At 38.7% G+C, this 26026-nt stretch overlaps 1 protein-coding gene across 2 annotated transcripts; it reads right to left on the bottom strand.

The window, feature by feature from the left end:
- LOC140928603 (oxysterol-binding protein-related protein 11-like) lies at nucleotides 1-25817 on the bottom strand. 2 transcript variants are annotated; one of them, XM_073378377.1, is made up of 24 exons: nucleotides 25665-25817; nucleotides 25465-25496; nucleotides 25238-25343; nucleotides 22472-22519; nucleotides 22283-22364; nucleotides 21300-21379; nucleotides 20380-20640; nucleotides 19479-19520; nucleotides 18963-18992; nucleotides 18804-18851; nucleotides 17768-17795; nucleotides 15637-15670; nucleotides 13141-13191; nucleotides 10162-10331; nucleotides 8509-8642; nucleotides 7700-7785; nucleotides 7266-7347; nucleotides 6687-6870; nucleotides 5358-5468; nucleotides 4333-4396; nucleotides 2836-3058; nucleotides 2545-2706; nucleotides 1519-1584; nucleotides 1-663 (listed from the first exon to the last, which is right to left on the bottom strand). In XM_073378377.1, exons 1-24 carry the CDS (start codon nucleotides 25779-25781, stop codon nucleotides 550-552), a joined length of 2355 nt encoding a protein of 784 aa, XP_073234478.1. In that variant the 5' UTR covers nucleotides 25782-25817; the 3' UTR covers nucleotides 1-549. The 2 variants fall into 2 exon arrangements, with proteins under 2 accessions (XP_073234478.1, XP_073234477.1); XM_073378376.1 differs by lacking the exon at nucleotides 13141-13191 and having other exon boundaries at nucleotides 25665-25797.
- Between the last annotated feature and the right edge of the window lie 209 nt (nucleotides 25818-26026).

Here is a 26026-nt window from a genome sequence, read left to right as displayed (position 1 = left end):
GCTTGTCTATTAACCTGTACTGGCATTACTGCTTTTGTTTTGATTGTTATCACAACTCGTTTAATGAACGATGAAAACAATTATGTAACGCGTGGCAGCTTCAATGTATCATTTGTACAATGTATAGTTGTCATCCAGAGTTTAGACTACGAGTAGCCTCTTTTTTTTCCTTAGTCCGTGAGACACGCAAACCATCATGCGCGTGCCGCTTTCACGAGCGTCTGTCCCTCTCCCCTACCCCCTCCATGAATCTATAGAAAAAGAGAAACTGCGTGCAGTCTATCCTAACCTGAGATCAGGCCCAGTTTTAGCGGTTCTCATACATTCTCCTTGCCCGCCGGAATGCTATTTTCGAAGCGAAACGAAAATAGAGCCCGATCTCAGGTTAAGTCTATCTAGAGTTTCTCACATGGGCAGCCTGTGTCAACCAAAGGAAAGAGATCGCTCTTTCAGCAGACAGTCAACGCCTTGGTTGAACTATAAACTTGAGCCTTGTTAAAAGAACCCACAGCGATGTTACTACTATCTATGAAGGTAGGACATAGTGAATTATCGCTCAGTTACATCGACGGATTCTGCGGCAGAATTTTCTTCATCACTCGGCTTCACCAAATGTTTCATGTGATTACTGTACATCCAACCGTCTCCGTGACGATGAAAGATCTAAAAAAAAAATAACAAGATATGAGATGGTAGTGAAACTCATGTCATCATTCGAGCAACACTATCAAAAATTCGTATTAAAATTGAGAACAGGAATAGCCTGAGAAAAAGTCAACATTTCGCGACGTCATCAACGGTGGTTTCCGAGGTCTGAGGAACGAGCACAGAATCTCCAAACTGATGACGTGTCACTAGCCAGATCTGGGTAGTGCTTCTGACTAGCTGAGGCAGATTTTAACCATATCAATTTTCAAAACTGGGGCTCATGAGTTAAGGACATGACTATTCAAGCAAGCATCACTTAAGTTTTACCAGTCACGTTGTTATCCACGGCACTTATGTCTAGATATGAACATAACTCGGACCTTACGTACAGTACTATTAACAGCTGCACGACTTGCCCTGTCGGTAGAGCGGTTGACTGGAGAGTGGAAGGTTTAAAAATTTTGTTCAAAACTTGAATAAATTTATTCAGTTTCAAGATTACTGGTCACGTATGACGGAGGAAAATTGCCCCGGTTAGATGAGTTATAGGTGTATGGTTTGCTTACCTCCCTTGTAAATATGTACCGTAAAATAAGAAGAAACGTCAATAGTCTTTACAGACAACATTGTACCATTATTTTAGCCACTTGTCATTAGGAAATTTAAGAACATCATAACGGCGACCTCTGCTACGGCGAAGCGGCGTAGTCATTGTTTCCTTAAAGTTGAAATTTGGCGGGTTACAGAGACGTAGTCTCTCCAGGACTCCGCATCCACGACCGTCGTAGTTGAGGTCGCCGTGGCGATTTGCGTTAAGTCCTTTTTTGAATTCTCTAATGGTAAATTTTATATGAATGAAGAACAACTAACCTTTGTTTTCCATTCTACACCAGCTTCTTTTCTCTCTCTGGCTTCTTTTCTTTGTTTTTCCTCAAGCTAGAAATGAAAATTTAGTGGGGCATCAAGCCTCTATCAGCGGAAAGCCCTAAACCAAATCACTAAAACCTTAGACGCGCACTCAATCGCAGGAGATTCTTTTGCAGAGCGAATTGATCATTATTTACTTGCACTTTATATCCATAACAATCGACCAAAAAAACGGATGTCACGTCAAGCTTAGTTTCCATATAGTCGTCCAAATGTGTTTAGGCGATTAAGAACTGACATGAAAACACTTGTCATGCAGGGGAGGACAGGGGGCAGAAAGACCGGGCAAATAGGGGACGGGAGGGGTATGGGAGGCGGGAGAGAACTTGGCTAAGGGGAGGAAGTCAAGGAAAAAAGGGCGGGAGCCGGAAATGCAAGGTATGGAAGGCGGGAGTTTCCGACCCCCTTAATCCCCCTTCTCCCACTCTCATGCGATATCGACCTAAGGGAGGTTTTGTGAGCCCACGAGACTGAGCAACCCCCACAAACCCTTGTTTTCACGAAAACCGCTGAACACAAACCCTCCCGTAGGTCGATGTTACTTTGTCACAACCTCTTGCGATGCTGAAAGATCCGCATGACTGCGGTGGTCTTCCGTACGAATTTATCGAAACCGCGCCTCGCTTAAAGTAACCGGTGCCAAGAATGGGAAGACGTTCAACGACTGAAAAAGAGATAGCCGTGCCTTGCAAGTGTGCAGTAGACATGCGGGGCGCTTTGGAATTTCAACAACCCATCTCATTACTAAGCTCGTCTCTTAATGTATAAATTAGCCTCCACAACTTGGAACCGCGTTTAGTATGCGCCTTTTACAATCATACCCAAAATTACACAGAGAGCTGAGGTGTAGAAAGAAATACATATATTTCTAGTCGTCTATATTTCAATAAAGGAGGTAATTCTGTAAGTTAATTGGCTAAAAATTCTCGAGCCCAAAAAGGACGCTGGGATACGCTAATGAAAACTTACCTCGTGTTTTGCTGACGTTGCAGACTCGATGTCGTCATTCTTAAGTGCATGCGTCACTTTATGCCACAAGCGTCGCGACTCGCACTCGCCTTGATTTGATTCCGGACAAACTCTCTTTCGAAAAACTGGAAGTTCTCTGGTGTCAATGATTTTTGGTTCTTCCTAAAGGAGAAACAACAAATTCAGTGTTCACCGAGCCTCTTACATGAGAGACTTATAGGCAATTTGTGAAAGTACAAGTCACCTGTATGGTTTCAGTTTGAAAAAAGAAGCTTTTAAATAACCACAAACCTGGTGACTTGTGAAGCTGATTTCTATTTTTCCATTCCACTCGCCATTAACTTTACAGATGACCCGTCCTGTTGAAGTGTTCTTAACTTCACCCGTGACGCGATGAAGTTTACCGCCATAAAACGGCTTGGTGTGAAACGTGATCGAAGCGTTGTAACCTGTCTTAGCGCACGTGATGTTAACTTTGCCGCCTAACTCCACCCAGGGAAAAGTTAAAATCGATCTAAAGGTTAGCACAGAAAGCAGACAAGTATAAGTAGATATAAATAAATAAATAATATTTGGAGGTAGCGTATCCACAAAGTGGTTCTTCGACTACCTGATTCCTTGTCGAATTGGAATTTGAAAATGTTGGTTTTTGAGGAGAGGGGGAAACCGGAGTACCGGGAGAAAAACCTCTCGGAGCAAAGGAGAGAACCAACAACAAACTCAACCCACATAGGGCGTTGTTGAAGGATTTGAACCCGGGCCACACTGGTGGGAGGCGAGCGCTTTCACCACTGCGCCATCCCTTACTCCCCTTCACGGCGCATGATACTGTTATCTTACAATCAAGGCAGGTCAAGCGTACCCCAAAAGATTCTATTAATGAATTGCCGATTATTTGAAAAATGAATCCGTTAGTCGTTCCCGTAACTAGTGTCAAATTCAAAACGGCATTCCTGCATGCGTAATGAGTAGTAAATGTTTTACGAGAGCTTCTCTATATTTGGTTAGATTGCAAATCTTCGAAAGCATAAAATTTCTTCGAAGACATTTACATTAAATTCAGCAAAACTGAGCTGGAAGAAATTTCATAACTACCTCGCGTGTGAATTCACGGCTCATTACGCTTGCAAGAATGCAGAGATCAATCTGAAATCTACAACTACCAACGGATTCGACTTTCGAATAATAAATAATGGAATCTTGGGGAGGTACGCTTTGCCTGGCTTGACTGTAAGTGCGTTTCCATGAAAATAACTAGTAGCTTAAAGATACTGTCCTACGTCATTTGTTTTTTTTTTTTCAAGCATTAGGAAAAATGTTACGGAATACCTCCGAGCAAAAGAAGGAGCTTTAAGAACTTTAGGTAAAGTTAAATTAATCCATTGCAGTGGTCTCACCATTATCAGGCCAGGGTAAACCGCCACTGACGAAACTGAAGCCAACATTGTTAACTATGATGCCAATAGGCGAGAACAGAGATTCTACTCATAACGCTCCTTTTTTATATGAGAATATTGTTTTTCCGGCCCAGGCTGAATAGTCGTAATTTCCTGTCGATTTTAGGCTGAAAATATTCTTGAAGTATTCTTAATTATAAATTATAGCTTATGGTATTTTCGCTTTAGAATGCATTGGGGTTTCCATTAGCAGCATAAATTGTACTGATTAATAGATTTACAGTACTGTTGAGTGCTCTCTTTCCAGGAAAGACTAAAACAGGTCTAGCAAAAGTTTGGAACAATGATTGATACTATAATACATCAGTTTCTTTAATATGACAGTAGATACCTGCAATAAGTGCTTGGAAATGTTATGACATAATCTTCGTTGTGCTCTAACAGAGAAATAACACCTGGGCAGAAAAAGGATATAGCAACGAATAAGATAAGAAAACAAAAAGAGGAATGGACTATGGAGCATCAGTATCTTCAACGGGATCCGGCAGCGAGGAACGTTGCGAGACGTGATATTTAATCAGCAAAAACTATGCTTGTTCACGAAAGTTAGCCTCCGCAACAAACGAAACTTAACCTCAAGAGTCACATTTAAAACAACTTTTACAAGTGTAATTTACAAGCGCAGCCATTGCTTAAGAGTCTGAAAAAAGGCTACATTTGTAAATCACACTCGGTACAGTTTTATTAAATTGACTCCTGGTCAAGTCCGTCTGCGAGCCAGCACCGAAATCCTCGTGCTGGGTCCCCGGCCAGCTGTGTACCAGGACTTGAGTACCCGCCATGATTGACCTGTTAAAAAAGCCACAATTAGCCAATCAGGTTGAAGAAAATTTCAAAAGGCACTTCCTATAATTCGTTAAGTCCGTTGGGGACCAGAACTAGGATCTAGGCGTTGCTTGCGCAGACGTTACTAACCGGGGTTAGATTCCGTCTGTGATGCAGGCTACTCGCAAGTGTACATTTCCATGATTTCTAACAAAATTGACAAAATTGACTTGGAGATAAGGGTTGATTTCCACCATCGCGTAATTTTTCCGTGCGAACGCATGTAAAATTTACGTGCGTAAATGAAATAGAGGTAATGTATGAAAGGTCACGCGTAAACGTAAAAGTTGAGCGAGGTTCAACTTTTCCGTATACGCGTGACCTTTCATACAATGTCTCTATTTTATTTACGTGCGTACGCACGTAAAAATTACGCGACAGTTGAAATCTACCTTAAGGCAGTTAGTGGTAACCCAACAGCACACGACATTCCCCGCTTAACAAATTCCTACAAATGCTTGAGACAAACTTTCGTTTACTCTCATCGCCGGCAATAAAAGTCTTGGAGAATTAGATTATCAACTCGCTTACCACCTCCATGGTTCACCACACCAATAGACATTCCGTAAAACTTCGATTTCGTCCAAATATGAGCGTTAAAACAGACTTTTTTACTCGGGCATTCAGCGTAAAATCCGGAGACTGAAAATAAACACAAAGCGTAAACTTTACCAACATCCAACACTTTCGACGATCTGTAAACTGGGTTACTTAGCACTGCAGAAACTCTTGTTATATAGCTGACTCTCCTTTCTGTACAAACTCTCCCCACCCCTAACCCGTTAATGAGCCGACATCCCAGCGGAAAATTATTTGGAACCCAACAGTGAAACAAGAACCCATAGAAGCCCCGTATTATAATTATAGAGTTTATGTTTTTAAGTTTTCGTTTTTTCCAAGAACAAACAATGAATGGAACTCCCTCACCGAAGAATTTGTGACACCAACTCCAACTGATCATTTTTAATACAAAATAGCCAGTCACCATCAATGAGTTTTTTTAAGTATTACACAAAGAGTTTAGTTTTACGTAGATTATTTAAATATGATTTAAATAAATAGAGGATATTACATCGCCGCGCGGAGATACGAAATTTCTCTTCGAGTGATAAAATATTTCACGAGTGGGCGCCGCTCACTCGTGAAATAATTTTTCAACATGAGAAGAGAAATTTCGTATCTCCAAGCGGCCATGTAATGTTCTATTTATTATATAAACACCAATGAAATACCAAACCATTTCACTTAATAGTTTTTTGGTGTGAAAGGCGCGATTTATTACGTAGCCATAGCAAAGGTGATATTTTCACATGTGAAGATAACATGTTATTTTCACATGTGAAGATATCAAGTTTTCGCGCGAAAGCTCACCTGGTATTTCATTGGTGTTTATATAATAATTTAAGCCACGGTAAAACGAGTAACAAACACGTGCAACTTGTTTCGCAAGATTGCTGCAGAACGTGTTGAAAAGCATGTTGCGTGTTTTACTACCCACGTTGAAATCTGTCTTGCAACAAATAAAGGTAACTGTAAGTTGAGTAAATACTGACTTCTAATTGGATAAAATTGTGCGGGAGTCACGCCTTACAGTGGCGTTACGTAACTTGCTGCAAAACAAGTTTCCCTTAGGCCCGTAAAATGCGCAACATAGACAGATTTTGTTGCAAAAAGTAGAATTACTCTCTACTTTCTGCAACAACTTTTCGCAACCCGCAACAACCTGATTTGTTGCAAGACAGGTTTGACCGTGGGTGGTCAAACTCGCAACATCGCTTTTCAACTCTTGTAACACAAGTTGAACGTTTTTGGAATGTGAATGTCGATAAACTCGGCTCTAAACCTTTTGAAGCTACTCACTCGGAGGATGATGGGATACTTGCTCGGCAACAAAAGTAACCTTCCCGTCCTCCGTAGCAGTCGTAGCATGATCGACGTGACTGTTTGTTGTATGCTTGGGTGGGTTTGCTCTAAAAGGCACTTTCCACGAACAATAAAACGTCTCTCCTAATATGGGATTGTAAGGTTTCTTAGCTAAAGCGCCCTGAAATAATAAATTGTTCGAAGGTTGGTATCAAAGAACTCAACAATTCCTACACAGGCAGCTCACGATTAACCCTTTAAGTCCCAACGGTGACCAACATCAATTTTCTCCCAACAATATTCATACCTTGTCAAGAGATTAGGTTATGAGAATTTATGAAATGATCACTAAAGAGAAAATGCTTTGATCTGCTATCAAATTCTCTCAACTAATTCTTGAAGAAAATGTATGGAGGTCAGTTTGGAGAATTTGTATGTGGATATTGGGGCTTAAAGGGTTAAGGGGCGACTGTTTTGAAGTAACTGAAAAGCGAAATAAGACCATTGCCATCTACAAATTACCAAACAGAATTTTGCATTAGTGCCTGGCACAAAATCATCTCTTCATGAATTTACCTTTCTTCCAGCGTGGAAGGAGGTTAAATAAAACTCTAAAACAGCTAATATTCTATCCTCGGCGGTTAGTCCATCAGGAATTCTGAGAAGAAGAAATACATTTAGGCGGGAAAAACAAGTAAAAACAGAACCAGTCTCTCAATCAAAGCACGAAAAACATTGCTAAGATCCCAATACAAAACGAGTAAGAAATGTTTGTAAATAGATGTTGTGGTTCAATTTTATCCTTGGTTTCAATTTTATTTCCCTTTGTTTTGGGATATGATAATGTAGGATAGTAATAATGTATGATAATAGATGGTAATGTATGATAATGATAATGTATGATAAAAAAGGGAAATAAAATTTCAACCAAGGATAAAATTGAACCACAACATAGACACCATAAATCAGTATTTGTGAATCGGCCGTTAGCGTTATAAGTCAATACTTACTTTACAAACAGATCGGGATGAGCAAAGAAATCGGCGTACATCTCTAGCAACGAGCGCGGCTCTAAGGTGAACGTCGGTAAAACGACCTGAAGAGTATAATCAAAAGAGAAGAATGTTTACCCTCTTACTGACAGAGTCAATGATAGAGTTTTGTAAGGTAGTTCTAACTTTTGAGTCTTTGGATGAAATCCTATGATGTTACTAGAACTCAGAAGTAGAGATTTTCAAATGAAATCTCTTGGGCACTGCTTTCACATCAGTAGTAGTACTTTGTTTTTTCAGCATTTTACGAAATCAATTTGGAAATTTTGTTGAACTTCGACTTTGACAGTATTTGGGAGTGAGAGGGTTAAGCTGGCGTGTCGAATAACTTGTAGCATGTAAACTAACGGTACAGTTGTATTTCCTTCAATTTCACACCTCTGTTGGCGCTTAAAAATGATCGAACCAGTTGAATTGCAGGCTTAATAAATTTTAGTATACTTAAATTATTTGTTAGATGAGACGAGGTGAGTGCAGTATGAGAATCTTCAAGGAATCCTATCTGTACTGCTATGTTACTCGAGGTAGGGCGCGTAAAAACAAACCAACGCAATTACACCTCCCCGCAATTTTTTTCTTTCAGCTTCTCAGTGACGTAAAAGCAAAACTAAAGCTGGAGACTCCCTGGCATTCGACTAAAACAATTACAACTTTACCACACCCCTGGCCACACTAATGTTCTGTATAACTATCCAAAATCAATTTTGGAAAAAAATGACGACATTTACTTGGGATAAAAATAAACCAGTCACATGACGCCAGCTCACCTTTGTAAGGTCCATTCCCAGCTTGAGCTGGGAGAGAAGATGTAATATAACACTTTTATGTTCCTCCACTGACTGGTTTTCAGGCTCCTCGCCCGTACAGTAAGCTTCCTCATCAGACTCCTCATCTCCGTGAACTAAAATTCCAGATAACAGCTACATTAGTCTCCCTCGCTACCGTTTTAGTCTCGTCACGCAACGCTCCTTCTACTCCTTGGGGAGGAGCGTTACGTGACGAGACACTGAAAAACGGCTGGGAGGGAGACTACAGCAACCTGCAGGTCAGTGAAAAGGTATAAGCAAGTATACCTGCCAAGAAACTGTACTAAAATGAGGCACCTAAACTGTGGAATGGGTTACCATCACAAATACGAAATGAGCCCAATTTTCATAGGTTTAAAGGTTTACTTAAGACCCATTTTTTTAGATTAGCTTTTTATTAGGATATTTTTTATGTATATACTATATTTTTATAGATCCATTGCTTTTTTTTATTTTTTTTAATGAATTTTTTTATTTTTTTAATGTCGATAATTTACTTTCATGTAATGCGCATTTGATCATATTTACATGTATTTTGCGCAAAATAAATATTACATTATTATTATTATTATTATTATTAAAATGAATAGAAATAAATTTCAGTGGGGTTACAATTTGTTCTAGATTTGTTTATCAAGAACAAAGTAGTATGTATGAATCCTCAGCCAGAGGGAGGAGTTGTGGCGGTGTCCTCGCTTGTATAGGCTTTATAAGTGTGTCATTTACAATATAAATTCAAGACAATAATCAACGTTTCGACCTTCACAAGTTGACGGTTCAGGGTTTGGTTCCTTCACAACAAAATTAGAATATTTGTTTTGGCCCTCTATAGAGAATTATACTTAGACGCTAGAGACATTTACCATCAGGTTTTCATGGGAAACTGCAAACCTGAGAATGTCACGTGAGCACGGTCGCGTTAGTAGTCTGTAGTTCACGTTTGAACGGCTAGCAGGGCTTCTAGAGGTAGGTGACTTACGGCAGGGTTTTGCCACTAAAAATTGTACAGCCTCACGTTTAAAGGCAAGAAAGTAGCTTTCTATAACCGCTTGCGATGTGCTAGTTAGATTTTTGAACTCGAATTAATGCATTATTCATTTCTCGGGGGCGATAAAAGTGCTTGATGCAGTTCGACTTGACGAAAAATAACATGACGACACTAAACAATGAACGGCTCGCTAAAATTTGAAATTCCGGCAACGTGAAACTGCAAACGCGTAACTCCAAACTACAGTTGGCGGCTTACGGTTTCCCATGAGAAACCTGATGCTAACGTTCTCTTCTTTAAAAGAATGGGCGGATTTAGAGGGCGTCCGCGAGGGCCGCTGTCCCCCCTTGTAAACGAAATTTTCAAGTCTCAGAGAAATCTGTCCTAAATTGCCCTCATTTCCTGGATAGAGATACTCTTAGAGTTCTTTTACCCTCGCATAAGTAAATAGTATTTAGGTAGCTGGCAAGTTTCCAGACCTATTCTTTCTGTATTTTCTGGATTCGCTTCTGAAACGAGAATTTGTGGCCGGAGAATTGAGAATAAATCCGTTTAAAAATCCATTCGAGAGAAATAAAAGAAATGCTATAAATAAGTCCACTTTATAACTCTAACTTTTTACTTACGTAAATTGTATTTCATCTGGGCTTGTGCCTTCTGGCAACATGACAATTTCGACTGCTCGACAGTTTCTGTCTGTTTTTCATCTTTTCTTTGTGACCTTGGTGTAGAAGGACCCTTGTGAAATCCAAAATGTCGACTCTCTCCGCTCGTTTTGTCACCTTGAGCCTTGAAACTTGGAAAAGATAAACCCCTTTTAGTGACTTATGTAGAAAATAAAACGGTCATAGTAATGCGGAAACGGTTTAAAATAGTGTGCATGTGTCAACTGGGAATATATTTTATTGTTCTTACACCGAAACAAGAGACGCGATTTCACGAAAATATTTCATGAAAGTTGACAACCGACATACTAAATACGACTAATATAAGTTGCACTGAGCTCGCACTTCTGAAGAAAAATATAGAAACTAACCTCGTGGAGATAAATCGAGGAGAAATGGTTTTATACGAGGATTTTGTTCCTGGCGATTTTTCTGGGGTTGAAGAATTCATATTGATTCTCCAAAGAAAATAAATCATGTTTTCATTACATATTTATGACACATTGTAGACTCCGCTTATGAAAAAACAAAATTACGTACGACAACATAACGTTCATATCGCGTTGTGTCTATTATTATCATTTAATTCCGGGGGGGGTACTCGATATATCCCTGGATGGGGAGGCGCGGCCCCTCATACCCTGACCCTATTTAAGACAAATATCGCTGATTTTCCTACCCTGTTTAGGACAGAATTCCGGTTTTTGATACCCTGTTTAAGACATTTATCCTGTTTAAGACAAAAATTGATAAATCGATACCCTGATTAAGACAAAAAATGATAAATTCGATACCCTGTTCAAGACAAAAATCCCGAAAAACATACCCAGGCTGGCCGCACGTCCCCATTAAGCCCTTATAAGGGAGTACCCCCCCCCCCCCCCTCCCCGATTTAATTAGTATTGCTTTATTGAAGGCTTTCACCTTGAGGTTAATCTGTTTCTTTTCACGCCATTAAAAAAGTGTTTTTAAGAATCAGTTAAAAGATTTTCGGTTCAAAGAACAATTAGTTGTGAAATTATTGTCATATTTATCTTTACGTGCGCCTGTTATCATAGCGATGCCGTGATTTATACTAGAACGTATACTTCGCGGTCATTGGATAGAAATTGACTTCAAATCCTAATAATAGCCTATTCATTTAAGTGCAATTAACGGATCGACTCCCAATATCACACACGAAGCGTGCCCAAATGAAAAGCGATCACAGAAATATTAACAAACAAAATAGGAGTGACAAAGCTTGGCCTTCCTAAAATTGCAAGTCTACTCTTGTTATTTTGTTGTTGTTGTTGTTGTTGTTTTGTTTCGTCCGCAGAGAAAAGCCGACAGTTAAGAGAAAGAGAAAATGAAAGGACAGGAAATTGACAGAAAAAAAGGAGAAGTAAAAGTAAAACTGATTGCCGCGTGTGCATGCGCAAACAAACATCAAAAGCGAAATACAGTCGATACTTCTGTATTAAAAAGCGGCTAATCACAACGCTAAGGGTGGTGATCGCTTACTACATGCTCCAACTCCCGGGGGGGGGGGGGGGGTACTGTCATAAATGGGCTATATAGGTATGTGCCGCTGTGAAGGGAATGGTTTTCAAGCAGTTTACACTAGGATACGGTATACATGTATAAATCAGAGCGTTTGGGTCCAGAATAGGGTATCATTTTTCGGGAAACTGATCAGTTGGTTGAAGATTTTATGTAGACTAGGGATTGTGGTATAAGGTTTTGTTTTGGCTAAACTACTGTGCTAGTGACCTCAGTAGTTTCTGGAAAACAGCTACTCTAGGATAGGGGGGATTTGGGGAGTTTACTCTAGTATAGGGTAGCAAAATTCAGCTGAACTAGCTCTGGTATATGTTAAGGGTTCCAGGGTCCCAGCGGCACATCCCCACTCAGAAATTCCTAAAGCACCCCCCCCCCCCTCCCGGGCTCCAACTATGGCACTTTTATTGGGAAACTGATTTTGGTGCATGCATAGTTGACCTGTACTTGCCCAGAAAATAATTGTTTCTTCTGCCAACAGCGTTTTAAAGCGAAAAGAAGACGGCATCGGGGGACTTGGGTCAATTGATTAAGAAAAAGCCTCAAGTCTTTCTTATCATTTTTCGCCCCGAGTGCAAGAGGCGCACATTACAGAGTCAAGATTTCTTTGGATCAATAAAAATATACGTCGTTATGATCATACATTGTTTTAGTAGGCATAGGTGGAGAGGTTTCATTTTTAGTGTTAGTTCTAAGTTGCGATTATAAATGGTAATTTTAAACTCGACAGGAGTCAGAAAGTTATGGCGGTGGTTTATAAATTAAAACGAAAAATCCCAAAATGAAGTTTAATTGACCTTATTCACGATACCCGCCATCTTTTAATGACTGACGGATAAAACCAATGTCACGTGGTTTTTCAGGGGGCAAACAAGTGAGAAAAAAAAAGCCAATGCAAGAAATCGCGGTCGAGTTTGTTTATTCTAGACAACAGAAAATGGCAAATTGTGGGTGAAAGTGATCATTGTTACTTCTTTTGATGCAATAGCGACCGTAGATGTCCAAGAAAAAGACCCATGGGAAACCGGTTGATGTCCTCACAGCAAACAATAATGAAGTAAATCGTGTCGAAACTCAAATCGTACATTTTGCGTGACTATCAAATCGTCGTATCGTTTTATTAGAATGAACAAATTCGACCGCGATTACTCGCATCAGCAAATTTTACCACTTGTTTGCCTCCTGAAATACCACGTGGCATTACTTTTATCCCACTGTCCTAAAGCGCGTGCAAAGATGACGGGTACCGTGAATAAGGTCTATTAAAGGTGATTACTTAGCACACCAACCTCCGTCCCAAGGCCTTATCTCACCAGCCACTCATCGCCTGGGAACGAGGTTGTTACTAGGTAACACAGCCCCTTCTGAACAGTATGAAATGTAAATCTTTTAGTCTATTACCTTAAGTAGCGTCGAAGACTCATCGCGTGGTTGCTGACCTCGCTTTGAGATCTGTTAAACGATTTAACTTTAAAGTAAAACATTTGTTATCATATATTTTAAAATAGACTTAACAAGTTCAATAAAAAGACGGTGAATTATTATGACTGACAACAGAGCATTCAACTGTCAGCATCAAGTGTTAAGAAAGGTGACGTAACAATAACTGCTATCAACGGTGTAAAATATTCAATTTTAAATTTATTGTTTATTGCTGTGAGTTTTAAAGTCGGCACGTTCACAGGGATAACGTTGCCATAAATTTCTAGTCAATGCTCTATCACTTTTACAAGCCTGTGGGAATTTGAAACGCAAAATTCGCCTCCTACAATAAGCCCTCAAAAAAGGCCTCTGAAAGAAAAGCAAGCCCCGTGGCTTATTTTCGGAGTTGCAGGGTATCTGAATTCTACTACTACAGTTGTCGAAAAAAGCCTAAACAAATATAAAAAACCAAAAAACTTTTTATTAACACATCTGGAGGTTCACTGATCCTGTCAACACTAGTAAGATCCATCACTATCGCATATCGGAACAACTTATGTGGTCATGATGACATGTCAAGAAGAAATCTGATTAAGGGCCTAACACGTGGAAAATGATGTCATAGAGGTCACGTCACACAACACACAAAAGGTCACACCGGAAACGAGTCGCGTTTTCTTATAATTATTATGATTATTATTATTATTATTGGGTCCCACGTTCCACCTCGTAACACAGGGCAACTAGATAAAAAACACGTGTTGCGCGATTCAATTCCGGGGCGACCTGTGTGACGCGTTGTGTGACGCGACCGTTATGACGTCATTTCCCACGTGATAGGCTCTGACCATCATGCCCATATATGGTGTCCCGAAAGTGAGGGGTCTTTGTAGCGTCAACCAACGTTCCCAGTTAAGGTTTGCGGAACTTAAGCAAAGATGTTTTGAGCGACCCACGTCAACCGGGGGGGGGACTTTTTGACTGCTTTTGCCCAAATTTTCGGCAAATCGTGTCTATAACAAAAAAGAGACTCACTGATACAAATTTTGTAGTTTCAAAGCATATTAAAAGAAAAAAAGAATCACTACCAGTGGACGTACGTCACCCAAAAAAACATCTTTGCTCAGTTCAACAGACCTCTTTCCATGTCCCTTACTCATCTCACAGCTATTTGATTTGTCAGTGGGAGAAGGCCTACTAAAAGTTATCCCAATTTTCTATTCGCGGAAAATCAAGCGCACTAACCCAGTCTATAAGCTTCCACCAAGCAATTACTAATCCAGCAAACATGTCTTGCGTTTCTACGCAGTACGTTGTGCGCATGCCTGCCTATGAAAGCAAACCTTTAACTAATAGGGGCGCTCGGCTTACTCTTCTAGATCTGTTCCTTTTTCCTTTCGATCCGTTTGATTTTTGGTGATTATTACCCTGGTAGCCTGTTTCAGGCTCTTTTAGATAGTAAGGATGACGCGTAAGTAAAAGGCACGCGAAAATATGAGCGCGTGAAAGAGAAAAGGAGTGGCGGGAAAAAGGAAGTGGCGGGAAAAAGCACTGGTGGGGAAAAGGAAGAGAGAAAAAGCCCGTGAGCCACGATTTCGATGACCCAACTATTTCGGAGCCTGGAACAGGTTAGGTGGTTATTAAAGATTAACGCGACAGTCAATTAACGCCAAATTAAGTAAAATGGCAACGAAACGTGCGAATGGCGTTATTTAGTTTTGTTTTGTTTTCAGTTGGCTAAATGTATTTCTTAAATTTGACACACGTATCCATTCATTTACTTCATTATATATATTCACTTATTTGTTTAGTAACTTATTTATGTAATTTTCATATTTTACTGTTTATCTACTTTTTTTTCGAGGGTGGGAAAGTCGGGAGGAAATAAAAAATTCACCACAGGTTATGTCAGCGAGCAAACGCAAACCAAAATGGAGTTTTAAAAAAGCTTAATATTAACTAGGTTTCTCTATCGATCTTCCGCCTGACAGCAAAATGAATAGCTTACACAAAGAAAATATATGCAAAACATCGTCGAAGCATGAAAGATTTGAAATGGGCTTATTGACTTAAAAATATCCTTTAAAAAAAACAATTTCAGACCAATCGTTTTAAAGTATTTTATCAGGAGGGCTCCTGATTTTATATCTTAGATCGGTTATTTATTATAGGGCAGGAAAATAGCGCCGTAAGAGCGTTTTACAAGCTGAAAACATCCCCATTTTCCTAGGGTATTTCTTTTTTTAGGGTATTACCCAGAACGAAACTGAAAGTGTTTATCTACAAACGCTGTGGATAATTTTGTAAACACAAACGTTTGTGTAACCTTAAAACGATTGCAACCTGTTCGTTCTAATAAAGCAAGCGACACGGCAAACGTTAAGTCTTTTGCGATGAACGAGTACTGGGGAAAAGTGAAAGCTTTAAGTGGAATGAACCCACAAAAACACAAAACAACTTGAAATACACACTTACTCTGAAGCTCCGCCGTGGGTCGGCCAATCCTGTCCTGAAATCAGATAAAAATAACCGTCATTTTTTTACTTATTTATACAGGTAAGACAATGTTTTGCTTTTCACTCAGCATAAAGTTATGTAAATTGCGAAAATCAGCCCACGAAAAATTCGACGACAATAAATAATAATTATACGACCTCGTGTTGAACTTTCTTCCTGATAACCATAAGAAAGTAATTGCCAAAATTATCGGAGTGAATAAAATTACCTGGCTCGAAAACGATCGTACCGATTGTAAAAACTGCGGACATATAATCGAAGAATAATTACTCTCGCCGTGAACGAAATAGATTCTACAACTGAACTAGTTTTCACATTTCGATCCCTAGCACGAAAAAGTGCGTGGCTTTCGTTCACCACAAGAGAAGAAAAAAACTGTTTCACAAGTTTATTTAAAAGGCGATTCGGGGACAAAGAAATCAAACACAACGGAAGTTTTGACACGGTTCTGGGTATAATAGAGATCGCACAATAACATTCCCAGCTGCAGAAATGACGGTAATGACAAAGAAATGAGATACAGATGAGCAAAACTGTTAAAAGATGACGTTGCTTACCCGGCTTTCGACGGAATTTCCTCATCTACAAAACCACGGAGCGAGCAATTTTAACTCGCTAGCGCGTTCTAACTATTCAATGGAGAGTTCGAACTAAAGAATATTGAGTATCACGGCGATTACGCATTTCAACAGAGATAATTCAGGCTGTGAACAATAAATAATTTATGCCCCTATGAAAGTTTGTTACGTCAGCAATCGTGAACCTTATTCTGAATGCAGGCACGTGTGGAAGAACGACCCACACAACAAAGAATTCTTGATTTTTTCAGTTTTGATTTTCTAGATTATATTAACAAGTTGTTCAAAAACAACCTCACTTCCCTAAAAATAAAACCAGGCATATAACAAGGATTTTTAAGCAGGGCTAATTTGTTAATTCTAAAAGTAGAAATCGCCAGTAGCAACTAACGAACATACAAGCCAAAAAGTAGTTATAAAGGTTATTGCGATTGTCTGACAAAAACCACAAGATTTTGTACGAAATCATAACAAGATAATATATTTTTAACTTAAGGGTGTCTAAAAGATATGCAAATAACGACATCAATCACACAAGCCTTAGACAAGATAAGCTTTAAAAGATAATAAATTTATAAGAGAAGAAATAGTTTGTGACTATAGTTAAAAAATAACTTAAAAAGATGTTTGTTGCCTGAGCATATATACATATATATTTAATAACATAAAAACATGATAAAGCTATCCCACTTAAAAGCCTTGGAGTTAAAATTGAACAACAAAAAAAATAATCCTTTAACTTCAGCCTTCAACCAGTCAACGGTCAATGTGCCAAAAACCAACAATCAAAACAGGGCTATTAACTCCCGGTCGAGTCAAATGTCGGCTATGTAGTCAGAATTTAAATTAAGGGTTTGTTTTAGTGCGACGTTAATTTCAGCCAGCCAAGAACGTTTACTAAAAACCTTGCATTTTTCTGAGCTTCAGTGCAAGGCCAACGACAAAAGGGTAAAACATTGTTATAATTCTCAATGCACAAGTTTTTGAGGAAATCCACTCATGTTATCATATAGTCAGAGTAGCGATTCTGGCCAACTGCGACAGACTTACAGTAAGTCCAATCTTAAACAGAGGGGGGAAGGGGGTCAGGAAAATCCAGGCGGGTGGAGGGATAGCTATATAGATATACTATTTATGAGGTATGACCAGCGATTAGAAATTTCCGAATTAATTTTTGCTTTGCTAGTATTTAAACCAATCAGAAGGTACCTCCCCTCCCCCCTCCACCCAAAAAAAAAAAAAGGGAAATTCGAGCACTGTTTGGTTACTGTGCTGCGACTCTTCTGAAGAAAGGAAATTAGTTGGACTTATCGGGAGAATCGAAAAATTGGGGGTAAAGTTACAGCGTTTGTCTGGGAAGAGGAAGTCAGTGTTGACAGTATTAGTGTGAATTATCAAGAGATTCGAAGTATCCATACTCCCGCACTCTCATCTCGTCCGCTAAGAACGCTTAAACCTGAGTAACCTGTTCCAGGCTCCTGAGGTTCAAGAAATCGGGTTTCCACACATACCTGGAGTATCAGCCTGAAGATCAGCAGCCTAAGAAATAAAGAAAGACGATTGTGTGAGCTTTAATTGTTGAGGAAATTAGATACATCCAGGTATTGGCTAGTAATCACGAAATGAACTAAGTGTTTTTTGGTTGAATTCTCAGAATAAAAACTTCTAACTTTAAAGGCTCTTTGACAAGGGTAACGTGCGTCATGGAGAGACTCTAAAAGAAGCCTAAACTACGGAAGAATTTCGCTCAAACGTAGCTTACTATCCTTATGAGAAGACAGATGCAAGTGCTTTATCGGCAAGATGATCGGGGGCTGGAGAGGAATAATGAAAAAAAAAAAAATAACAAGGGAATAATGGCATATTGCCTTTCTGGGTGGTGCAATAATGGAATGATGAAAATTTTCGAGAAGAAATAATAAAATAGTGAACAACCCATTGTTCCTCTTCACCAGTCAAAGACGAGGCGAATCAAGCATTCTGATTGGCTACACGCTTCCACTCGGGCTTTCCCGCGTTGGTCCCGCAGGAGAAAAGTTGTCACGGGTCAAAATGGCTGGATATTGCGGGCCTCGCTCTATACTACCTACGCTTTTATTAGCACGCGCTCGTTAAACAAGGAAAAGAGAAATTCAAATACCGCATGAGGCGTAGCCAAGAGCAGTAAAAAGAGTTTCAAGTTCATTCTACAATCAAGCACTTGCGTTTATTTCACGGTAAATACGAACAAGAATTCTATAACGCTTCTTGTATTCAAATTAAGTGCTCTGCATCACAAAAGCCACGACTTGCCAAAGCAGTAGAAAGTTAAAAGACATATTTTATGTTCGAACGGTGAGGTAAACAAATCAAAATATTCTTTCAGAGGAAAGATGCTTAAATTGTAAATGAAAGTAAAGATAAAATAACTCTGGAAAAGAAGTCATCAACGTATGGAAAACATGCGTTATACGCCATTAACACACCCCAAACAGCCAATCAGCTTCCAGAATTTAGCACAGGGCGGGAAGTTTGAGTATCAATATTGATTAATAGTAAAAAAAATACCTGTCCTTGGAGAATTGAAAAGCAGTGATGAAGAGTACTAAGCGCTGCCTAAACAAAGAATAAAAATGACATTTCAGGTTTCAAAGAAAGCTGAAAACACTGTATACAACAATCACACTCAAAAGACTGAAATTCATCCACAAAGCAAACTCACTGTACCTGAGCAGTCGCCTTCAGAATAAGCACATCCTAAAATGAATAGAAAAAAAAAAACAAAGCTCCCAGCAATTATCATGAAGCTACAAAAAATCTGTTGTTTTAGTGGTAGAAAGATTTAAATTCCTAATTTTAACCCCTTGACCTCTGATAATGACTAAGTTTCTCCTTGCAATTTCAGTGATAAAACATTTAGACATGTGGTGAGAATATTAAATCTGATCATTCAAGATGAATTCTCTCGATATGTCAATAACTGTTTTCTTCTCTACCAGGAAGAACCCAACAACCTACCCCTAATTGGCTTGTTAGCTCAATTAGTGGAGCATTGCACTGGTATCAGAGGGGTCAAGAGTTCAAATCCCGTACACGCCTGACGTTTTTCAGGCTTTCTATAGGCAGCAGCAAAAGTTGCATCTAAAACTGTGATGATCTTCTTTTATTTAATTCTTCACCCTGGGCACAGTTCCTATATATTGTCAATTTTGAAATATTCATTTATATCTCAATAACACTTACTGTTTCCAAAGGAAAGAGCGACTCTTCTCCTTTAGGATCCAACTGCGAGAAAAAAGATGATTATTTTTTTAAAGGCACGAGGAAGTAAATGCATAAGAGCTTACAGAATATTTTCTTAAACTCCTATAGTTAAACCCCATTAATACGGACACCGAGGGGGCCACTGAAAAAGTCCATATTAAGGGGGTGTCCGTATTAAGCGGGTTGAATTTAGTGAAAATGTAAGCGCTTTCTCCTTCTCCAGCGACAAAGCAACCTGTCCATAATAATGGGGTGTCCATATTAAGGGGGTGTTCATATTAAGTGGGTTGAATTTAGTGAAAATGTAAGGGCTTTCCCCTTCTCCAGGGACAAAGCAAACTGTCCATAATAATGAGGTGTCCATATTAAAGGGGCGTCCGTATTAAGCAGGTTGAATTTAGAGAAAATGTAAGGACTTTCCCCTTCTCCAGGGACAAAGCAACCTGTCCATAATAATGAGGTGTCCATATTAAGAGGGTGTCCATAAAGCAGGCTTGATTGTATTTCCTCAGTAAAGCCACACACTTTTTTTTATCCACAGTTAATTTTTTTCACTGAGTTTTAATTTTCTATATAGCCTGTAAACAGGCCTTCTGTTTGGGGATAACGTGAAGGGAGGGAGAAAAAAAAGAAAGCAAGCCAGGTGGGAATGTAGTTCTTTCTGCCTCCCTGCACTTTTCCTGCTTCTTCACTATATCTCAAACGAGAAAACCTCTTCTTCTCCTTCAACAACTGTAATTTCATTAAGTTTACAGACCAGCAGCCAAATACAAAACCTGGTACAAATCATTTTAATGATTTAAAAATTTAAACAATTTAAAAAAATTTATTTTTAAATTTAAAAATTTAAAAATTTTAACTAGATGTAATGGTTAGGTACCTCCAGTTGATCAATAAACATCATCTGTTGATCTTCTATTCTGTATAAATCATCTCTAATCTGGGCCATTCCTGATAAAACTTCTTCTGGCAGTTGAAAACGTTTGCGGACTGGTTTAGGGGAATCTGATTTAACCTGTTCTGTACCCATGCCAGCAGACGTTCCCGTTGATTGAGCTGACGGGGCTGGGTGTTTCTGAGGGGCCATCAATGGCGCGGGTGGTGTAGAAAAACTGGTTGTGGTATAAAGTGGGGGAGCATCCTACACAAAAAATATGATAAGTCTCAATAGGATCTACTGGGATCTAGGATAAGATCTTTTACTAATATCATAATATCAGTAAAAATCACCTACTACAAAATCAAAAATATTCAACAGGCAAGTACATGTATAACTTACATAAGGACAGTCTTCACTCGTGAAAATATAATTGTAATGACATAAGACAAAATCTCTGGGTTAAAATGGTCAGATGTCTTTACTTTTGCCAGTGGGTTTGATAAAAAATGTGATTTACCAGGTCTAGAAATGAAAGAGTTTTAAAATATTCCACCTGTCTCTAGAAGATTGTTCATTGTAGTTAACTTCAGAAAAGGTGGCATTCAGTCTGGGGTTAAGGCAAGATATAGACATTTTATTTCAATTAACTTAATGAAAGGTGTTCAAAACAAAGTAATGCTTTGCTAACATTGATAATAATATTAAATATTTATTGTGTAAATTTTACACACATCTATTCCACAAATCGTACAACAAATGTTTTTATTAAGAAAATTATTCACTTCTTCAACCCGTACAAGATAATCAGGTCCAATTATTTATTGACTTAAGAAGTAGACTAACCCACTGATACAAGTCGAAGGAAGCCTTGGTGTTAGTACTGACTTGGTTGGGGCTGTCTGAAACTTTGATGTACGTACCTCAGCAATGCTTGATGTATGAAACTCAGCAACACTTCGAAGTTTGTTTATCCAATCTTGTCTTTCTTTAGCGTCATTGGCTGAAACATAACAAAGCTGGTAGTGAACTATCTCAAGCCTAGTAAATAGTTCCTTGATCTCTTTAAGCAGGTGTTTTTTACAGGTCACATTCCACAGGTCAGAACTCAGTTCACTGAGCCATAGATAAATAAAAAAGAACAGAAGTGTCTCCTACCATAATCCCTATCAACAACGTTTTTTTTATCGAGGGGAAACTATTTTGTTTAGCTGCCAATCAATAAAACAGTGACCTGTAATCATTACCTGTGTTATGCGACAGCCACTTGTAAAAGAAACCCCTCAGATCACAATCAATAGTTCTTTTCTAATGCACATGTCAACTTTAAGACAGCATACTCAACACTCCCTTAACAGACATGGGTCACACTCAAAGTCTGGGAGAGAGAGAGGGTGAAAGGGTCTATTCAACATCAGGCTACATGTAGATGTACAAGTTAAAACCAACTTAACCAGTTTCACTTTTAACAAATGTCTGAGGAGAAAGAGGCCCAGTTAAGAATTATATATATGTATACCCAAACAGGGGAAAATCATGAAATAACCGTGGTTTCCAAAAGAATAGAAAGTTTTTACTTGGAATCGATTCATGGGAAAAAACATGCAGCTGTGATCAACAGTTAACACCTGCAGAATGCTAGGTGCTGACCCAAGTGTAATATGTTTTTTATTTCTCAATTTTTTGAACAGAATTATTTTAAAATGTTTGACTGTTTTCACCATTTGTCAAAATCACATATAAATAAATAAATAACAATTTAGAGGTAGCACATCCAGTTAGTGGTTCTTCATCTACCTAATTCCTGATTTCCAGCCATTTGAGGGAGTCCTGTTCGCATCTCCTTCCGATGCATAAAAGGAGGCGGAGGTACAGTAAGGCCAGTAATAGAGTCGAGACCACTTACCTCGAAGTTTAAAAATGTCACCATTAGCTGCACTGACAGTGAATGTAAATGAGTCTTCATCACTGGGAGCTATCATACTCCCCTGTGAAAAAAGTAAAAAACACAAGAGAGTTTATGTAAGAAATTAAAAACTAACAAAACACAGCAAACATAACAGAAACCAAATTATTTGGGCATCAAAACACTTACTCCAAGATAAACAGATCCCCTTGGACCAAGCTTCTTCTTCTCCTTGTCCTGGAGGTAAACATAATCAAAATGTTCAGTTCGAAGGTTTTAAGTCTGTTCACACACAAATTTATTAGAGAAGATCAGCTTATCCCATTTACAAATTCAATCACTTAAAGATATTTCTCAGAGACTGAATTGAGATTATTTTAAAGAAACAAAATAAAATTATTGTGAGAAAGCAAAATAAGAACAAGGCAAATAAGGTAATTAAAGACAAATAAACACAGGAGAGAAAGACAAAATAGTAACTATGTGTACAAAAAATTGAGAAGTTCAGGTCTCCATGTGGCAACCACTTCTTCTCCTACACAGGGAAAAATAACCGATTCCCATTTTTGGATATTTTTGGGGTATTTAAAGAATACCCACAAAAATCCCAAATTTGGAAGAGTGAGACAAGTCCCAATCTGGGAACTTGGTTGGGAATTCCCTGGTTGGGACTTGTCTCACTTTGCCAAATTTGGGATTTTTATGGGTATTCTTTAAATACCCAAAAATATCCAAAAATGGGAATCCGTTATTTTTTCCTGTGCTACAGACAATGGTCAAGAGCTACATATATTTGACCAACCTGTGTGTTGGAGTAGTATAATGAACATTTACATTTCATCCTGCAGCCACAGAAATAACTGGTCAAGATTTTTCCCATCATGTACAAATATACAGTACTTTGTAAGATTTTAGACTCAATGGCTATTAAGATCAATTTTAACTAGGAACACAAAATCAGCCACAGCTGTAGATATGAAATACATGTACTATTAACTTTTGTAACACTATTTATCATGTGATATGGTCAACCATGAATCATGTGAGAAAAGCAACTCTCTTTAAAAAAGGCAATCTATGACTGATTGCCAATATTTTCATGACCTGATTATTCATTTGCACAGAGTTAATATTTCTCTTTGGTCAATTGGTCTTTCTAGTTTCAAAAGACAAACATTAATTTAAATTATGTTCAGAGTTGTTTGTTTCTTTGTGTTTTTTTTACCTCAGGATAACTTAAAAAATCTGCAACGTCATTGCCTGTTTTAAAAGTCATATTGTCCATGCTGTCATTAGCCTGCACCACAGATGGAACTAAAATATTGTGGCTGGTTAAGTCCATCTGCGAAACAGCACCAAAATCCTTATTCTGGGCCCCCACCTGTGTACTGAGATTTGAGTATACACCATGATTGGCCTGTTAAAAATGCCACTGTCGATTTGCCAGTCAGGTTAAAGGGAAATTTGAAATGCATTTCCGGTAATTCATTAATTCTCTCAGGGGCCCAGAATGTGGATATCGGCACTACATCACAGATGTTACTAACCCACTTAGATTACATCTACCAAACAGGCTAATGCCATCAACAAGCCTCAAATAATGATCTGGATGTGAAATCAGGGACATCTTTTACCAGGATGACTCTTGCTTCTTGTATAATGCTAACACGCATGGCAGGCATTAAACATGCATGAGAGAGGAGGGAAGGAAGCACCTGTATTGATGCTATTGTTTTCACTAATCGACCCCTCAACCTGTGTTGTCCTCTACAAGTTTGCCTTAATATTATTTTGTTATCTTCAAAGATAGGCTTGTCTAACATGATGATGGGTAAACATTGCAGCTAGAGTCTTGCCAGGCAGGATGTTATTTGAGAACAGCTTATACTCAAAATGGCATGGTAAAAATTTCTAACAATCCAGTCAAGGTAGTATATCTATGCCTGACGTAATTAATTGTAACCATTGCATTTTTCTGCTAAGGAAACGAGCATTGAAAAAAAGGGTCAAACAATAGCATCCTTCTGATGACGTGTCACCACCAAGATCTGGGTACTGCATCTGATTTGCTGAGGGTTGTACAATATTGTAATGGTCCACGTATTAAGCCATGTTACGATCCGTACAGAGTGTATGGACTTCAAAACTCTCATACGGTTGGTTTATGGCTTATAGAATGACTAATATTACATTTGAAGGGCACTTGTGTTGGTTTTTGGCTAACAGTTCGTAACCAATCAGAAGCACTACCCATATCTGGGTAGTGACACGTCATCAGTCAGAATTTCTGCACTCCTATCTCAGATGTCATTCAGCAGGAAAACCAGTGCTGGCGTCAGGCTAGCTTATTAAAGGCAGCCTTTAAATAATACCTTCTTTGGCTTACTCTAAACTTACTTGAAAGCTATCAAAACCCTTCATGTAGTTGCCCAGTGGGCTGCCAAGTTTGTTACCTTTCTGAGAAAAACCAGTTTTAAAATGGTTTGGCTCTAGGTTAGATTAAGAACCTTAGATCTAGCCTTTGCCAGGCTCTTGGTCAGTGAAGATGAGCAAAAAAAGAGGGCAAAAAGCGAAAAAGGGAGCAAGCAAATATTTTTCGATCCACTTTCCCCAGGGGGCCAGGAACAGGTTAGTCAGATCAGCAGGCTAGTAAGGTGAATTTCTAATTTTTGTCACCCTATAATATTTCAAATTTTTATTCCAAATCCCAGATTATTCTCTAAGATTTTAATGCTCATCACTAGGTGTAATGCCAACTTTTGTTCAAAAATAACCAAGGAAACCCCACAGATGCAGCTCAAAGTAACTACTCAAGTTACAAAATGGACACCTCTTTTGTTTGTACATATTTAAATTAGTTAAAGAGAAATCAGGTGTTAATCATGCATTCAACACTGACTATTGAAGTTAATTAAGCTCACTGTTTGCGTAAAAAATATGATAACTTGTTCTTACCACATAATATTCCAGTAGTCCTGAATGAGGATCTAACGTGAACCACCTAAACTGCCATCCCTTCATGAGATTTGTCCACTTACTAAGCTGTCCCTCTGACGGTTTCCTTTGAAAACGGTACCATATTATTAAATGGATTATTAAATAGAAGTCCTAGCTATTATAGACCTCATTTAATAAATAAATCCCCATAATTACGGCATAATTATTAAACAAAAATATCTCACCTAAATCTGTCTTCATCCTTTTGATCCAACACCTACAATGAATAACGCAAACCACAGAGGACAAGATAAAGTTAACAAACTGTTTTACCAAGAGAACAAATTGTGACTCAGATAGATACGATAAAATCATTACAACCTAATGTTTAACAGGCAAAATACTTGAAATCAAGAGAAAGATCTCCATTATTCTTCACACTAACTTTAGCTTTTTGCATAACACCAAGAATAACCGTCTTCTCTTCCTCGGAAAACTGACTCAGGTCGATATCTAGGTCAGCAAAATAAGGATCTTTTAGGATGTCCTCAGCGACCGCCATGTTGACTGGTGCTACATTGTTTGAGTCTCGCTTTCGTGTGTACTCAAGTTGACTGTCCACGGGAGGGTGGTGTTGACAACCTCATCCCCACTCTTACTAAGCTGTCTGAGCGGCTGTGCATGTGGAGCCGTGTCGTACAACCGACACGGCAGTCAAATATTTTCTTGACAATAAGCAAAAAACAAGGACAGGGATGTATTTGAAAAAAAAAGTAAATGTTCTTGTTCTTTATATTTTGGCTGATT

This window comes from Porites lutea, chromosome 2 (genome assembly GCF_958299795.1).
Source record: "Porites lutea chromosome 2, jaPorLute2.1, whole genome shotgun sequence".
In the NCBI taxonomy this organism is placed as follows: Eukaryota; Metazoa; Cnidaria; class Anthozoa; order Scleractinia; family Poritidae; genus Porites; species Porites lutea.
Note: the sequence above shows the minus strand (reverse complement) of the source record. Positions and strands in the feature narration are given on the sequence as shown.

What these genes read in the sequence shown, in the direction of transcription:
- LOC140928603 (XM_073378377.1), bottom strand. Translation starts at nt 25,781, where the DNA reads ATGGCGGTCGCTGAGGACATCCTAAAAGATCCTTATTTTGCTGACCTA. An exon ending in AGTCTTCGACGCTACTTAAG is followed by an intron (nt 10,332 to 13,140) that starts GTAATAGACTAA and finishes ATCTTTTCCAAG; the next exon opens with TTTCAAGGCTCAAGGTGACA. An exon ending in CAACGTCAGCAAAACACGAG is followed by an intron (nt 1,585 to 2,544) that starts GTAAGTTTTCAT and finishes TTTCATTTCTAG; the next exon opens with CTTGAGGAAAAACAAAGAAA.